The sequence below is a fragment of the Leptodactylus fuscus genome, chromosome 1, assembly GCF_031893055.1.
Source record: "Leptodactylus fuscus isolate aLepFus1 chromosome 1, aLepFus1.hap2, whole genome shotgun sequence".
Lineage (NCBI taxonomy): Eukaryota > Metazoa > Chordata > Amphibia > Anura > Leptodactylidae > Leptodactylus > Leptodactylus fuscus.
Genome location: NC_134265.1, coordinates 69,459,401 through 69,475,360, shown reverse-complemented (window position 1 = coordinate 69,475,360; position 15,960 = coordinate 69,459,401). Strand labels below are relative to the sequence as shown.

The 15,960-nt window shown below is 40.1% G+C and overlaps 1 protein-coding gene across 8 annotated transcripts in view; it reads right to left on the bottom strand.

The window, feature by feature from the left end:
- The window catches only part of PPIP5K2 (diphosphoinositol pentakisphosphate kinase 2), an 83,927-nt gene that overhangs the window by 38,238 nt on the left and 29,729 nt on the right, over nucleotides 1–15,960 (bottom strand). For all 8 annotated transcript variants that reach the window (XM_075271649.1, XM_075271596.1, XM_075271605.1 and 5 more), the window contains exons 6-15: nucleotides 11,758–11,912; nucleotides 10,509–10,610; nucleotides 10,144–10,305; nucleotides 7,403–7,524; nucleotides 5,527–5,628; nucleotides 4,567–4,653; nucleotides 3,260–3,339; nucleotides 2,917–3,022; nucleotides 2,436–2,521; nucleotides 2,217–2,342 (exon numbers count right to left, since the gene is read on the bottom strand). In XM_075271649.1, coding sequence (XP_075127750.1) covers nucleotides 2,217–2,342; nucleotides 2,436–2,521; nucleotides 2,917–3,022; nucleotides 3,260–3,339; nucleotides 4,567–4,653; nucleotides 5,527–5,628; nucleotides 7,403–7,524; nucleotides 10,144–10,305; nucleotides 10,509–10,610; nucleotides 11,758–11,912 — 1,128 coding nt within the window. The remainder of the gene's footprint in view (nucleotides 1–2,216; nucleotides 2,343–2,435; nucleotides 2,522–2,916; nucleotides 3,023–3,259; nucleotides 3,340–4,566; nucleotides 4,654–5,526; nucleotides 5,629–7,402; nucleotides 7,525–10,143; nucleotides 10,306–10,508; nucleotides 10,611–11,757; nucleotides 11,913–15,960) is intronic.

Here is a 15,960-nt window from a genome sequence, read left to right as displayed (position 1 = left end):
AAGAGACTGTAACATACTATACAAACTATAAAAAAAAAATTAAAAAGATATACTGTAATAAATAAGAAAAAAAATAAAATAAATAATAATAATAATAATAAATATACAAAATCCCAGCAGTTCCTCCCTTAACATCATGCTGTATTCCAATTCAGCCATGACTCACTTCGCAAAGGAGAAAATGTAGAGACAGAAATTACATTACGCATCTTAGGATGTCAGAAATTCTTTTCCCTACTGCAAACAACCTGGTCCAACTTTAAGACACATGGCTGCAGAAGAATCTTCTCCCCCTACTCTATTGGTAACGGAAGCAAGAAACAATAAGCCCAACCCCTCCTTTGTCAGACAAAATGGAAGACAAGCAGGAAGGGATCAGTAAGACACACTTATGCTTATGACTTAATTGTACCCATTTTACAAACTACAAAGTTAGCAAATTATTTTGTATTATATAGTATTTGAAAATCCATAATGCATATGTGCCTATAATAAAAACACCTGTCATGGTGTTGGACATATTGAGTAGCAAGTCAACCCTCTGATCTTGATGTTCATGTGGTTGGATCAGGAGAAACGGGCAAGTATTAGGATCTGAGTGACTGGCAAGGGCCAAATGCTGAAGGCCTGAAGACTGGCAGGTCTTGTAGTTGATGGGTTCTTGGTCTGTAAAGCTTAGCATCTAGCCAAAGTAGTCCAAGAAAGGACAACCAAAGAACTAGAAAAATATAAAGATGTCAAGCAGTCCCATAAGCTGCAAAGATGTGATTCACTGTGTGTCCGAACTGCAGACTGATCATAGTGACCATGCTGACCCTGTCCCCTCCCAAAAGCAGCTACGGTGCATTATCAGACCGATTTGAGCTGATTTAATCGCACAAGAGAATCCTACACAATATTATGCTTTAATGTCCTAATGATATTGCCAATATGTGTGCAATTCTACATGGAAGTCCAGATATCCTTGAACACGTTTGCTTTTCTATAGTTACTTCCATGCTGCCATCAAGATTTTCTGCCAATAATGTCAAGGTCCAACTCAGTCTGAGAAATTCTACAAATAGATCAGTTATAGCTATTGAAGCTGAATTCATACACAGATAGTGTTCACATTTCCCTTCTGTCAGTCATTTGCATTGAGAAAATGGCGTAAAAAAGTCACTATTTTGACGTAAAAAAAAAAAAGCAAAAAAGTATTTTGCTTTTTTTTTTTTAACATTACTTGCAATTAAAATAGTAAAATCGTTACCTGCAAGGTGTTTTTTTTGCCAGTCTTAGTACTTTTCTATAAGTGGATGGGGTGGGAGTAGGGCATGGGCGAAACCAACACCTTCACCAAGTTCACTAACATTTTACATTATTGATAATTATATCACAAAAAAAGTAATCTGTCAACTATGAACTGGAGTAGTTTAGTGCAGACGTGCACTTTGATGCCAGGCTTGAAGGTGATATCAGGTCATTGCCATTCATATACTTGTGCTTTGCCACCATTTTACTGAGTGTTCATCCGATGTGGGCAGAGATGCAGGAGAATGCACTTGGATAACACTTGGGAGTGACATCAGACTGCATTAGATGATGCACTTGCCTGTATGGGGGCTTCTGTTCTGTCTGTATGGGGGCTTCTGTATGGAGGGGTTCTGTTCCAGTGACACGGAGGAAGATAAGACCTGCTATAATCATTATGCCATTGGAACAGAATGAATTGGAATACCCCATACAGGCGAGTGCATCACCAAATGCACTCAGATGACTCTGATGTCACTCCAAGTGTTAAAGGAATGCATCCCACTGCAAACTTGGCCCTACATTGGATACACACTTATGCATAAGCATGAGACCTTAGGTTGTCTGAATGACAAAAGTGAAAAAGGGGGAGTTAATGCACAGAGCTTAGTAAGTAGCAGGTTGTGCAGAGACACATAAACACATCGCAAAAAGGAAAAAAAAACAAAAAAAAAAACAACTAGGCAAATTACAAAGTCCTATTTTCTGTAACACCACGAGTGTCTCGGCAGTCAGACCTTAACCAATTACTAAGAGGCGGCATATCCTAGCAATATGCTATTACTTTGGTGGGAAACCAGTAAACATAGTGATTCACACTATGTATTGTCTATTCCACAAATATCACCTTTGCAAATGATTTTTTATTTTTTTTTATATACAGTATTATAACAATAAGCCAGTGTTGTCTAATCTGCACAGGTTACCTTGTCCTCCAGGATACATGCACCTAAATGCCCTGCCAAGTTCCTCTGCTTGAATTCGACCTGCCGGAGTCAATTCACCGCCCCATTTTAGGACTAGAAGTAAAGATGGTTCGTCTCTACGACAATCTGAAAAATTTAACCATAAAGCAACAACATGTTACACAATGCTACAATTCTGCCTGTGACATACTCTTACTATATTACTCAATTAAAACATACCTTCTTCTTCACTGGATGTCTTTGGGCAGCCATGAGGCAGATAGGTGAGCTGAACCTTACGATTTATACCAGAAAAGTGTCCATACCTAAGCGCAAACCACAGGAATAGCAAAACCTCATAAAAGCCACCAAAATGGTAAATGGAACAATTCTCCCCCAGTTTGTTACACTAGGTCAGTTGGGCATAAACTTGTCCCCCAATGTCAGCTACCACCATCTGCAGAAAAATACGCTATATTCTGTATGAAAATTAGGCCCTTCAAAGTCAAGGGAGTGAAGCTTCTATGGAGCAAATCAAGCTCTCCACACCCCAACCAGTCCCTCCTCTGTGATTGGTGGTCCTAGCACTGGAAATAGTGGCTTAAATGACTTAATTTGCATATAGAATAAAACTTATTATGCAGATTTGTACAGCGAATAAGAATTAGTATTACGTAAATGCAGTTGTTACATATGTTTTATTTTTATCCTGTGTACTCACATTTCTAACACTGTCTTGAGCTGCTCAAGCTTTGCTTTACTTTCTTCAATTTCAGAATCATTGTTTTGGCCAAGTTCAACAAGAAGCTGTCTTGCAATGTCCAGTACTTCCTGTAAAATACGATATATGAAAATGGGTTAAAGTGTGTGCAGGAAACACAAATATATATTTTAGACCCTGTTCACACTAGAGCCATGTTGACTCTATTCACCAAATAGATTACTTTAGTAGATTACGCTACAAAGCAAAACCGATTAAGCTGAATTATTACAGCAGTATAAACAGAGCTTTATATACCGTAAATGTTACACAGCCCAGGGCTAGAATATCACGCCATATTTACTTGCCTGTAACTGCTTTGGTTTCTTTAGCTTTAATTTTCCAGTTTTATAGCCGTAGCATTTCTCAAAAAGATCAAAGAACCTTAAATAAAGAAGCAGAGATTAATTTTATTTTGTTAACAGGTTCCCAAATAGAGGCACAAAAAACAGCACCATTTAATGACTATGGGACTGATGGAGCCATCCAAATTGGGCGCTGTACTCAGTCAGTCCCGCAGACATCAAATAGAGAGGGAGGGCACATGGTAGATGCCCATTCCATTGAAAGGCCTACAGAATTGGGACTCCAAACCCTCTTTTCTAGTAAAGGTGACAATTCCAGTGATAGAACCTACACTGATTCCCTATCCTGTGCATAGATCATAAAAGCTTTTGAGGAATAACCCCTTCAACACTAAGGGCGAAGGGTAGTCTGTGCATTATACTCGGCAACTTTTCATAATTTCATTCTCCGACTTCAGTAATTCATAACTATTTTTTTTCCTGTTGCCATAGCTAATGGAGGGCTTATTCTTTGCGAAAAACGTTGTGCTTTCATTTGGCAACATTTTAGGATACATATAATGTTTTGATTAGCTTTTATTGACATTTTTGTGGGGTCCATGTGATTAACGCACAACTCTACTTTTTGCATTTTGTTCCTACGGTGTTTATTTTTCAAAGGAGAACAATTTTCCTGTGGTCACCATATTAGTACACCTATAATTTTTATAGTTTAGTTAACTGAGATATGTAAGGACTCTTTATTTGGGAGGAAAGTTGTTTTTATTGGTTCCAGTGTGTGGTATGTATACCTTTTTGATCACTTTTTCTTGGCATTTTGGTTATGCCATAGGCACAGCTCCTGTGTCTTTGGCATTAGAACACCGTACTATTCCGGCACTGACCATTACCTATACACCAAGATCAACGTAATAGTACAGCGTGGAGAGGGAAGGGGTTAAAACAGAAGCATCCAGGTGTTACGATGGTAACAAGGATGTTAAAATATCTGTATAATACTCATGAGGAAAGCGGCCTTCATAGAAGCCATCTCATTTCATAATGTTACAGGTTTAGCCACTTTACTTCTGATACTGGTAAAATGACTGAGCCAGCTTTTTTACCATTTATAATTGCAAATTTGCTTATTTATGCTGTCACATAGACGGAAGCATTACTGTGTGAGTAGATTCATTTGCCATTTAGAGGTCTACAAAAAGTGGGTGAAGACCCATGAGGAGGCTTCTAAAGGTGACCCTATTGGTTGACAACCAGTTTGTAGCTTTGGAAATAACTTGTAATAACTTTTTGCCTCTAAAATTATTACCTTTGATGCCTTACTTCCATTTTCATCTTTTGCTTTGGCGTCCGATCACCATGTCTTATTACTGCAATTACACATCGGAGCTCCATCCTTAAAAAGGTAAGGGTTCCAGATAAGCATGGGAAAAATGTTATGTTGTGGACTACCTAGATTTTCTTTTCACTACAATGTGTGAAAATTATATACTACTACCATAAAAGAAAAAAAACAAAAACTTAATGATTCAAATTACAGATATCACAATGTGTAAGTTTCCCCATAGCTGCTATAGTACAAGACAACTAAAGTAAATGTTCACTGGATGCCTATACTAAACAACAGTCAATGCAATGTACAGGGGAGATAAATGGATGTCAGTGAATTGTACAAGGCCAGTGCTAGGTATTGACAATGCAATGTTACGTGCACACCATGAACAAAAATTATACACAGTGTCACAGTTCTTAGGTCATTTACTTCTGTTGAAACTCATTTGTCATGCACAGGTATTAGTCTATGTGCAAGTTTTCTTGCAGATTCAAGGACATTTTGATGGATTCTGGAAGAAAAAAATGGCAGCATGTTCTCTCCGGAAAGTACAGCAAATAGGGAGAGAATAGAGCTAAAACTATAGCAAGGAATTTTTTTTAGGCATGAGTTAAAATAATATAAAAAAAATTAAAGAAAGCAATACTTACATCATATTCTGAATAGCCCTGGAGTTCCCATATCCCAGCTGGTCTCTACATTCCAGCCCCTTTTGACACAGACAGTAAATGCTGCCAAGACAGCCAAACACCAGCTGCGGCAAGTCACCACAGTGGCCAGTGACTGGCTAAGCCATCATTACTTATGTGTCAAGTGCCAGGACAGAGAGGAACTGGTGAGGTAAGCATTTCTGCATTTTTTTTTTTTTTATAAAAACAAACAAAAACAAAAACACAACACAACAACTTAGCAAGGATCAAATCAGTATTTGCTTACATTGTCCCAGATGTTGTGGGAACTATAGGTATATCCTCTGCTTCTAGTGGTATTGACCAGGGAATCTGAAACTGAGGAGCTAGCTCACGCATGATGATATTTCTGGAATAAAGAGAACATGACTATTACACATATAATAGATAACTGCAATATTAAGTAGCATACCGTATATACTCGCGTATCCGCCAACCCGAATAGAAGCCAAGGTACCTAATTTTACCACAAAAAAAAACAAAAACAGTGAAAACTTATTGACTCGAGTATAAGCCGAGGGGGGGGGGGGGGAATCCACCATTGCAGATAAAAAGTCTGGTCATGTGCATTGCAGCTTAGTAACTCCATGTGCCTCATAGTAATAGCAGTTAAGCCCATCATGTCTCTCACATTAACCCCCTGTGTGCCTCACATAAGAGTTACTGATATGTGGGACATATGGAGGTAATAATTAATTAGGTATCTTCATAATTAAGGTCCTTTATTAGTACCCCGATGTGTCTCACATATTAGTAACCCTTATATGGGGCACACAGGGGTTAATATGAGGGACACAATGGGGTTAACTGCTATTAATGTGAGGCACATGGAGTTACTGAAACTAAATTAATAACCCCAAATGCCTGACATTAATAGGAATAGTAACCCCAGCAGGTACCTGAGTGTTACTGTCACTTTACTGTAGCTTCCTCTTCTCCTATACGACAGACATCTTCTATGAGACACAATGAATCCTGGCCACTTATCTGCAGGGTAGATGCTAAATCCTAGTGTACTAAAGGACCTCTGATGACGTCATGACCATGTGATCGGACTCTGTGGAGCTACTAGAATTTAGACTCCGCCTTATCTGCAGATGTTACATACCACTGGCTAGAGTACCTTTGATGACATCACAGTCATGTGACCTAATGACAAGCCAATCACAGAGCAGTAGCACAAAAGGACCTCCCCCTTCCAGGTCCTTCCAGTTTTCTGTGCTACGTGGACCCTGACTCGAGTATAAGCCGAGGGGGGCTTTTTCAGCATGAAAAATGTGCTGAAAAAGTCGGCTTATACTTGAGTATATACGGTAATTCTTTTATATAAATACTTTAAATAAAGGGATTACCATTTCAAGAGAATGAATAAAAAAAAAAAAAAAAAAAAAAAAAAAACCTACCGTATATATTCGAGAATAAGCCGACATTTTCAGCACAGTTTTTATGCTGAAAAAGCCCCCTCGGCTCATACTCGAGTCACGCAGCACAGGTTTGCAAGGACCTACATATATTAAGTGAAGGGGGAGTGTCCTTCAGTGGTTGCTACAGTAATGATATAGGACACTCCCTCTTCACTAGCAAGAGAGCTGAAAGTCCCTGCAGGTCCCTGCTCCTGTGTCTGCATAGAGAGCTGAAAGTGAAAGTAAAAAAACACAAGTACATACTGGGGTTACTCTGCCTATTAATGTCAGGCATTTGAGGTTATTAATATGCTCACATTAATAGCAGTTAACCCTATCATGTCCCTCATATTAACCGTGTGCCCCATATAAGGGTTACTAATATGTGAGACGTATAGCGGTAAATAATAATAAAATGCCTTAATAATGTTTAATGCAATAATTATTACCTCCATGTCACTGACAGATCAGTAACCCACTCAGTTAATGTAATTTTATTGGTATCTATTTTAATTTTTTGAAATTTTCTAGTAGCTGCTGCATTCCCCCACCACCACCACAGGCTTATACTCAAGTCAATGTTTTCCCAGTTTTTTGTGGAAAAATTAGGGGCCGCGGCTTATATTCGGGTCGGCTTCTACTCGAGTATATACGGGACATAAAATATAAAAAAAAAAATTAACAAATACAATGTCAAATATGAGTTAGACGCTATCTTACCCAAGAATCTTGGCACAATCGTCATAATACTTCATAGAGTTCTTTACAAAGCTGAATCCATTGACATCGCACACATAAGACTGGCCATTTGCACGAAGCAAATCAAAACCACACACAGTTTGCTGTCAGGAGTCAATGAAGAAAAAGGACACACACATTTAATAAACAACTTTAGAACAAGAATACGCTCATGCGTCTGCGGTGAACATGCACTGTCATTTCTTACTTGTATGTAGCAAAGGCAGTTATTCTATGAGATAATGAGTACATATTAAGCCTAATGTACTGCTACTGCAGGATTAATATCACATATCAAATAAAAGTACCTATAGAAATAGATTTCTTTTACTCAGAATACTGGGAGCCAAGCCATCTAATTTGCAGTGGGTCTTCTAGGGATAAGCCATCAATTGTAGAAACCAGATAACTCCCATTAATGACTGTTATTAGAGATGAGCGAGTACTGTTCGGATCAGCCGATCCGAACAGCACGCACGCATTGAAATGAATGGAAGCACCTGGTACTTCCGCTTTGACGTCCATTCATTTTAATGCGTGCGTGCTGTTCGGATCGGCTGATCCGAACAGTACTCGCTCATCTCTAACTGTTCTCATTCAGAACTGGATGGAACTTATTTTTTTCATCCTCTTGTACCAGGTTAGTTATTATAGCTTTTAGGCTTGGGCTATGAAAACATTTATGACTCCAACTGTTGAAGAGTGCTGCTCCATGTAACTTCAATTTTGGTTAATAAAATATGGACCTCACACGTCTGAATGCAATCAAAGTACCATTTATCGTGAACAGGAGAGATACGTAAACGTTTTCGGTCGAGATTGACCTTCATCAGACTCTCCAGAGTGCCAAGATCGGGCCAGCAAAAGATTGCCAATGGAAAGAGTAAGTTGGCCGTCCAGAACGCCAAATAGGATGCTATGCGCACGGAAAAGGATGCTGCCAGTTGCAGAGTGTAAGTGTTGGTGTGAGGTTAGGGAGCGTTCACACTACCGTCGGTGTCCGACATGTAGTGTCCGCTCCTAGTGTCCGCTCAAAATCTGTCACGGACACTAGGAGCGGACACTAGATGTGTCCGTGACACCTGTCATTCAAATGAATGGGCATCGGGTGCGTTCTTTTGCACTCCGTGCCCGTCCTTCCCTGTCCGCAAGAGAAGATGTCCGACTTCTCAAGCGGACAGAGGAACCCTGCATGCAGGGCTTTTCTGTCCGCTTGAGAAGTCGGACATCTTCTCTTGCGGACAGGAAAGGACGGGCACGGAGTGCAAAAGAACGCACCCGATGCCCATTCATTTGAATGACAGGTGTCACGGACACATCTAGTGTCCGCTCCTAGTGTCCGTGACAGATTTTGAGCGGACACTAGGAGCGGACACTACATGTCGGACACCGACGGTAATGTGAACGCCCCCTTAGTGGGACCCTAACCTCACACCAATGGGACATCAGCTGCATCCCTACCTTGTTCAATTTTGGTTGAGGGGCACTATGAACTAAACTTATCCACAAGAATGGGTTCCACGAATTTATCCACCCTCACCGGTAACTATTAATGTATTCATACAAATTAATGGAGCGGCGGTGAATATGGTGAGCAGCTTCTCCATTCTAGAAAGACAATTTTGAACCCCCATGATCATAATCGCTGGGGGTCATGTTCATTTGTGGTTTTCATAGGATAATTTTAAAGAAAAGAATAGTAAATGGCCAACATTCATTCAATCCTAACAACATAATGAACTACCCGTGTGCATCTTCTGCCTGTCCACGGGGAAACCTTTTTTTTTTTTTTTTTTTTCCTTTTAATCGGACACAAAGTCCTGAATGTCCGACTTTGAGTTTCTCAGGGCAGAAGACGGAAACTCGCCGGATTGCCTAAACCAGGGACCGGGCGCAGATGTGAACCTGCCCATATACTGGAATACAGTATTGTCCAGAATAGTGATAAATTATAATTCTTAAATCAAGAAAAATTTAAAAACAAACAACAACAACAACAAAAAAGTCTTTTCTCATTGTCCTCTACAAGGACAAAGTGGCAATTCAGAATAAATCCGCAACCAGGTTTGGACTGGCTCATGGGTCAAGTGGGCCCCTGGCTCACCATACCAAGGCACAGCAGACTCTTTGTACAAACACATCATACAGCTTCTTAACCAAGCTATATGCAAGTATAATATACATTTATTTAGGGAACTATCCACTGTAGATACGTATACTGAGATGACTTCTACATGCAGAGTCAGGCCAGTTAGTATGCTTCCTTCCAGGGCGTCATCTTCTAGATCATAATGCAGCATCTTTCTGCTGCTTGAGGTCGGATGTTGTATGGGCACATACCCCTGGGTCACAGCGCCAGGCAGAGTGGGGCAGAAGACTACTAACAGGACCACAGAATGGATGCAATCAGACACGAGTAAGCAACTACTACAGAAAAATATATTTATGTTTGCAACATTTTATGAATTTGTGAGTGTCAGGTAATATTTTCATGTAGCTATATAGCAGGCCCCCAGGATGAGATCTGGTGTTCCCTATTCACCCCAGACCATCACTAACCCCAACATTATATGTAGCTATGACTGTACACATGTAACAGAGATGAAAGTGAAGAAGCGTTCTCTGTGCTGTGACATTAACACCTCCTCAGCATAAATGTGATATCCTGAGCAGCAGATAAGGCAGGCCGTAACCAGTCTCATTTCCACGGAATGAGCAGTCACCTTAAAGGCGAGGCACACTTTCCAGGCTATTAGTTTCTCTCTGGCGTTTAGAATAACAGGATATCGGACTTCTTTGCCTTCACTGTCCCTTTCCACTTTGCCATCCAATGCAGGAGACTTTCGGGCTTCAGCATGGGCATAGTCTGGCCCCACAGTATAAACCTGCATTAAATGAGAAAAAAAAAAGAGTCAGTGCCAGTCACAGCTAGGATTGTGAGAGCAAAGACATGCCAGGAAATGCAGAGCCCCATCAGCTAATGTGTCTGAGAAGCCGGGTCGCTATTCATAGAACAATCTACAGTGAATCACCTTTAACTATGGAAAGGCTACGTTTTTATTCAGGAGAAAGAAGTGTCATATAATACCTTAACATCTGTGCCATCAGTGGGCATGAACTCTTCATAAATATATGCACCAGTCTTCCTCACGCTGCTTTCAGGAGAATATACACTACTGCGACTGCCAATCTAAGAAACAGAAAGAACAAGGAAATAAAGTACAGGTGAAGGAAAGAAAAACATTTATTCACCAATTCATCTGCCATAGTGTCACATGAGGCCAGCTGGAAGTCTCTTGTACTGCATTCCCATAGATATTTGTGAGTTTTTCTAGTTGACCGCCCACTAATAGTTGACCACGCTGCATTAAGAGTGTGACTCACCATTGTGAAGTCACAAAGAAATTGATATGAAATTGTCTGACCATTGTGTATAAGCAATGTCAGCTCCGATGCCGCCCCTACTACCTCGTGTCACCCCCTCTACCTCATAGATTGTTAGCTTTTACAAGCAGGGCCCTCAGTCCCATTTTGTGAATTGACTATTTTTTTGTAATGTATCTTAAGTCTATACCTGAACCCTACAAATTGTACAATTCTGCGGAATATGTAGGCGCTATATAAATAAAATGTATTATTGTGAGCAGCATTCAGCTCCCCCAAAGAATGAGAGGTTAAACCCATCATCCATTCCCTGGTAGAAAAGTACCCCTTATCCATGTAAAAATCCCCAGGCGACTCCTACACAATCGGACAAAACATGTTGGGCAGTTTTTGGGGACAGATTGGCAGTGAGATTGTAATAGGGACTGCCCTTGTCAGGACAGAAGTTATACTAGGAGTTTAGGGTGTGTGTGCAGGGTAAGGTAGCCACTCACCCTCTCCCTGGAAGACATTCATTTACATACCCCTCTGACAGACTGGTAAGGTCATACCCAATCTGGTATTCCTCATCCTATACACTGCATTTATATTCTAGGTTTATTAGGTATCACTATACATGACTATTGCTGTAGAACATATTGTCACTCTCACGAGAAGAAAAAAAAAATTACCTAGGAAAGATACATTGGTGGTGACATTCCTCTAAGTCTTGGTTTCTTTACTGAATATTTACTTTGTTTTGGTATGAAATTTGTGTGGCCTGTATCCACACCCTGTACTGGGGATTGGTGGAACGTTTCAGACCTTATTTGAATGTACTTTTATTAATTCACACAATTTCCAAAGTAAGGCAGCTATAAATTGCCAAAATAAAGTAAAAGCAGAATTGTAAGCAAAGTCTTAAATGATATCAGTTAGGCTGGAACATCTTATCGCGTAATGGAGTAGATCACCTTTCGGAAAAGTCTTTGGCTCCCTCCTCCAGCAGATGTTGGGTAGTATATGTAAACATTATGGTCCTCCGCACTAACTGGTTTCTCTACGAAAGGTTTCTGGAATATCTCCCCATTCACCTCTACGTGATCCTCACCTTCTATTAAATTACATTCTGAAAGAAAACAAGCAAATAGATCACGTAATAATCGAACCAGGAAAAAAAAAAAATAGCATGCGGAAGCCTTATTAAATAATCATTCAGGACCATTGGACTTGCTATGTGAATAAACGATCCATTCAGGCCAAGGCCACATGTGAAAAAAAACGTATTTCTTAATGTGTGGAAAAGTAAAGTAAATTATTATTCACCTTGCTTGGACAGTTTTTTTTCCCCCATTGAATTTCTGCATCAGGAGGTTTTTAGGCCCGCTTCTGCTACGCACCAATTGACAGCAATAGTGAGCATATATGTAAATGGCCCCAAGGACGGGTTTATAAATCACTTTATGGGCGGTGGCAGATAATATACTGGCTGTTCCCATGCTGCCAATGCTTTCACTAATAGCAAGTGAGACGCCATTAATATCAACTATATATTATTAATGGCCGCTCTGTAACAAAGCCGCTCAGCAAGTAACAATATAAAGCTGAAATTAATGCAGGTTTAATTTATTAAGAAATGAAATTGATGGTTCAGGGTATGTATATGGCTATAGCTGCATCCTGTCCATCAGGTGGAACCATCCTCAGGATAGGGTTAGATGAAGAATTTTTGCTTAAAACGCATGTAATGTTAATGTCAGGTACGTCCTTCTTCACAGCAGCGCCTATCGCGCTGTACAGTGTGAGCGGGAAGGAACACCCCCCTCCCTCTGCTCACAGTGCTCGTCCATAGACGAGTATTATCAGGAGGGGATGGGGCGTTCCTCCCTGCTCACATTGTACAGCGCGATAGGCGCTGCTGTGAAGAAGAACGTACCAGACTGACTGTCAGAAACGCCCTTCTGACTGTAAAGAGCTACGGTACCAGGACCGATAGCTCTTTACCTGGGGCACAGATCGGGAAAGCCGACAGTGCACTAAATTCAGCGCACTGTCAGCTTTCCAGCAGTATATAGAACTAAGTCAATAGAAAAAAGGTTAAGTATATAAGCTCACCAAATCTACGTAGCAGGGTGCACGATCCAATTTTCCTGGACTTGAGGGAAAAGGAAATTCCAAAGACACTTGTATAGAGATAGGATCCGCAACTCTTGCTTGTAGTAAAAATTAACTTTTATTTGCTAATATTAAAAAATGGTAAAGACACCATGACGTACAAATGAACAGAATGAGAAAAAACATAAGTGGAATAAAAAACGCAGTGGCTACATGCTAGGCTGACTGACGCGTTTCGAGACGCAAGATAGGTCTCTTAATCATAGTCTTGTGAATGCCCTCCACAACAAGGGTTACAAACTTGAACTGACGACCTCTAAATTTATGAATGGGGGACAATAGCGTCAACATATGCCACGGCTTATCATCTTACACCACTAGAGGTCGTCAGTTCAAGTTTGTAACCCTTTATGTGAGTATTTATATATTCTCTTGTAGATACGGGACGTCATCATGTGTCTTACATTAGATATTTCTTATAGTGGCTGTTACACGGTCTGTATATCTTATTTTGGATTTAATATTCAACATTTCGTTATAAAGTAAGATATGTTTATTACTGTGCCCATATATATATTTATAAGTTATCAGCATTTTTATCATGGTTTACTATATTGTCGGAAAAGTCGTGTCTGCGTAGGTTACATAGGCATTTCTTGAATGTTTTAAACACTTGAATATTTAAAATCTTTCATTCACGCTCTGATATATAGAAGATGTGTTCACTTTAGAGAGGAAGTTTAATCAAGCACAACTGTGTTGTAAGGTCTATAAATGCGGTATCCGGTTTCACTTGTGGAGGGCATTCACAAGACTATGATTAAGAGACCTATCTTGCATCTCGAAACGCGTCAGTCAGCCTAGCATGTAGCCACTGCGTTTTTTATTCCACTTATATGTTTTTTCTCATTCTGTTCACTTGTACGTCATGGTGTCTTTACCATTTTTTAATATGAGCAAATAAAAGTTAATTTTTACTACAAGCAAGAGTTGCGGATCCTATCTCTATACAAGTGTCTTTAGTATATAGAACTGCCTGTGCCCAAATTGGTGAAAGGTCCTCTTTAATTGCAATAATGAGCAGTACTTTTTACTATGCATTGTCACCATGCCAGTACACCAAAAGCTTCCATTTAATGTCCATTAGCTTACAAGTCAAATCTATAGCAACAGCTCTTACTTGTTAATCTTAAAGGGTTATGCTGGACTTCAAAAACATGGCTGCTTGCTGGTCTTAAATCAATAATAACAGTGCAAAGTGTGTATATGTATGTGTGTGTGTGTGTGGGGGGGGGGGGGAGCAGCACCAGTTATACATACTTTCTCCCATTATGATCCACACCTAGTTTTGGCTTTGTGTCAACAATTGCCTGATAAGGCCTGAACAGGAAAATCTACCCTTTGCCTTCCAAACCTTCACCTGCCTTTATATACAAATGTCCAGTTATTTGCATTAGTCTTGTAAGGCGTTGGTCACTTGCTTTACTGTCCCTATGTGCAAAGCAAAATTATCACAGACAAATGAGGCCACCACTTAATTTTACAAACACTTAAGACTTTTCATACCATTTTTAGAATTCTTAGCATTTTTCACAGTTCTCATTTTCTCCATTTCTTAGACCCATGTGGGTGGAACAATTCTGAAGCACTTTCACGTGCAGATTTAAACATAAACCCTAGACAGCTGTCTGCCAACAGCGATCCCATCCGATCATCCTATACACATGCATGCTCAGCCAATCATGCATTTGTTTTCAATAGGGAGAGAGAAATCATCTTTCTTGAGAACAATTGATTGATTTCAACAAGCCCCATCACAGGAGATTTGGGACATCCAATAGAGATGGAAGGTCAGTCCCAAAACAAATCTGTGTGTACAGCCTTAAGAACCTCCAGCACTGGTCAGGAACGGTGCAAGGATTTTTCTTACTTAGGCTAGGTTCACATCTGTGCTGAGCTCTCAGCCATTTGGGTCTGCTAGGGGGCTTAAATGACAGAGAACCCAACTGTCAAAACAGCGGTTACCTGCGGACAACTGCAGACACCATAGAATATATTGGGGTCCGCTTGGTGTCCATTTTATACTGAAACCGGCAGGGAGAAATGTCCTCCATACAGGATTAATCTCTATTAATTTATGGAAGTTTCTGCAATGGAGACTTTGAACAGATGTGAACATATCCCTACATTATAGCTGCTGTACTATGTATTACAGATCTCTAGGTACATGTCCATTTGTTACGAATTACTTACAGTCACAGTGAATTTGCACCATGGACTATGCTCTGATAAGTATGTTGGTAAATAGTCATCATCTGAAGTAAACACTAGAAATTATTCCATCGCTTCAGTACAATGGACATTTGTCTTCACGCATGTTATGAGATACAATAGAAACATATATAAAGAGGAGATTGCAATTTACAGATTAGAAGAACAAAATAAAACCCCCAAGAAGTTGATGGCTTTACAAAGAAATTATGAGATAACACATAACATACTAACACTGAATGCAGCTTTATGTAAGGGGCTTTACACACCAGGTATTTATGCAATGTAGCCGAGAATAAACCAGCGCTGTCCATAGAGAGTTGGTATTTCGGACAGCACAAACAGCTCAGCTCTTTTTGTCTTATCATCTTCACTTATGATCTTGTGACCAGACTCAATGGTCGGAAACAAGCGATGACAGATCTGTGCTTGTTTAAGGAGTTACATTAAAGGATAAAATGACCTGAATGTCCCCAGCCGTCATATTGTGATGAGTGCAAGGACTGGTACTACTCAGTAAAGAATGTGAACCAGCTGGCACCTTGGTCATGTGATACAGGAGCAGGACACCCCCAGCAGTAAACTTTTCCATGCAGAACCAGTAATTGTAAGAATGGCGGTTTCCGATCACAGCCCAGTATAAACATGTGCAAGATCAGACGATAAAGGAGCAAACAATGATGACTTCTAGGACCACCATCTGATCGACCACTGTCAGCAGCAAATCTGACACAAAGCCAAATGTATGGTAGAAGAACAATCATATAAGCGATCATTTGTCTCTATACAGT